Below are 1422 nucleotides of genomic sequence, written 5' to 3'. Positions count from 1 at the left end.
TTTCATGGCCAGGCGCGGTGGCTCACGCCTGTAATCCCAGCACTTTGGGAGGCCAAGGCAGACAGATCACGAGGTCAGGAGTTCAAGACCAGCCTGATCAACATGGTGAAACCCCGTCTCTACTAAAGGTACAAAAAAAAATTAGCCAGGCATGGTGGCGGGAGCCCATAATCTCAGCTACTCAGGAGGCTGAGGCAGAAGAATTGCTTGAACCCGGGAGGTGGAGGGTGCAGTGAGCCGAGATCGTGCCACTGCACTCCAGCCTGGGCAACAAGAGCAAAACTCCTTCTCAAAAAAAAAAGAAAAGAAAAGAAAAAAAAAATTCATTATTCTTGATAACGAGCTCTTTATAAATAACACTGTTCACAAGGGAATACCAATTGATCTATTGATGTGTGACATGAGACAGAATGTACTATTTTTAAATTTAAAAGGAATTTAATTAAGTTTAGATAAGCTGAGAATACACAAAAGTTTTCCAGGCTATTTAATCAAGTAACTTACAATGTACACATTCCTGAGTATACACCACTCTGGTGGTATCATTTATTTTGGAATTTTCTGCATTCAGCTTAAAAGGTGTTTCTTCCCAAGAAACTGAACTTTTCTGTCAAATGCACTTGATCGAATAGGAGAATTGGGTTCATAAAATGGATTCATTGAAAACTTTATATATAAATCATAAACATCAGTAAAGAAGTTCTTTATTCCATCTTCTTGTCTTATGTCATGAAGCATAATAAACCTCATATGCCCCGCGGTGACAAATGCTGACACAAACCACTCGTTGAACTTGTCCACAGTTTTCAAGTACATGTTGTTCGACAGCCACATGTTCTCATCTACGAGGTCGAGAGCAGCATGAGCTATGAACTGGTTCAGATGACGATGGTCGTCTTTGGATTCTGCCTTCCCAGTTGGCAAAAACTCCATTTCAAAAACTGGATTATCATGGTGACCAACAATTACAAAGTAGAAGCTCCCAGACATGGTCTTCAATATATGGCTCCTGCAGCGGGAGGCCGACAACGGAAACGCAATGTCAGTTTCCGCGGAAGAGACCCGCGCTCCGCACCTTTTTTGACACAGCGTCTTGCTCTGTCGCCCAGGCTGGAGTGCAGTGGAGCGATCTTGGCTCACTGCAACCTCCACTTCCCGGGTTCAAGCAATTCTCCTGCCTCAACCTCCCGAGTAGCTGGGATGACAGGCGCGTGCCACCACGCCTGGCTAGTTTTTGTATTTTTAGTAGAGATGGTGTTTCACCATGTTGGTCAGGCTGGTCTTGAATGCCTGACCTCGTGATCCGCCCGCCTCGGCCTCCCAAAGTGCTGGGATTACCAGCGGGAGACACCGCGCCCAGCCACCCTCTATTCTTTTTCTTTTTTTTTTTTGAGACGGAGTCTCGCTCTGTCGCCCAGGCTG

At 45.4% G+C, this 1422-nt stretch overlaps 1 protein-coding gene across 1 annotated transcript; it reads right to left on the bottom strand.

The window, feature by feature from the left end:
- Positions 1 to 470: 470 nt before the first annotated feature.
- On the bottom strand, positions 471 to 1117 carry LOC108525499 (trafficking protein particle complex subunit 2). The gene has a single exon (XM_017866456.1). The coding sequence runs from the start codon at positions 988 to 990 to the stop codon at positions 568 to 570; it is 423 nt and encodes a 140-aa protein (XP_017721945.1). The 5' UTR covers positions 991 to 1117; the 3' UTR covers positions 471 to 567.
- Between the last annotated feature and the right edge of the window lie 305 nt (positions 1118 to 1422).

The sequence above is a fragment of the Rhinopithecus bieti genome, unplaced genomic scaffold, assembly GCF_001698545.2.
Source record: "Rhinopithecus bieti isolate Rb0 unplaced genomic scaffold, ASM169854v2 scaffold_60916, whole genome shotgun sequence".
NCBI classification, from domain to species: domain Eukaryota; kingdom Metazoa; phylum Chordata; class Mammalia; order Primates; family Cercopithecidae; genus Rhinopithecus; species Rhinopithecus bieti.
Note: the sequence above shows the minus strand (reverse complement) of the source record. Positions and strands in the feature narration are given on the sequence as shown.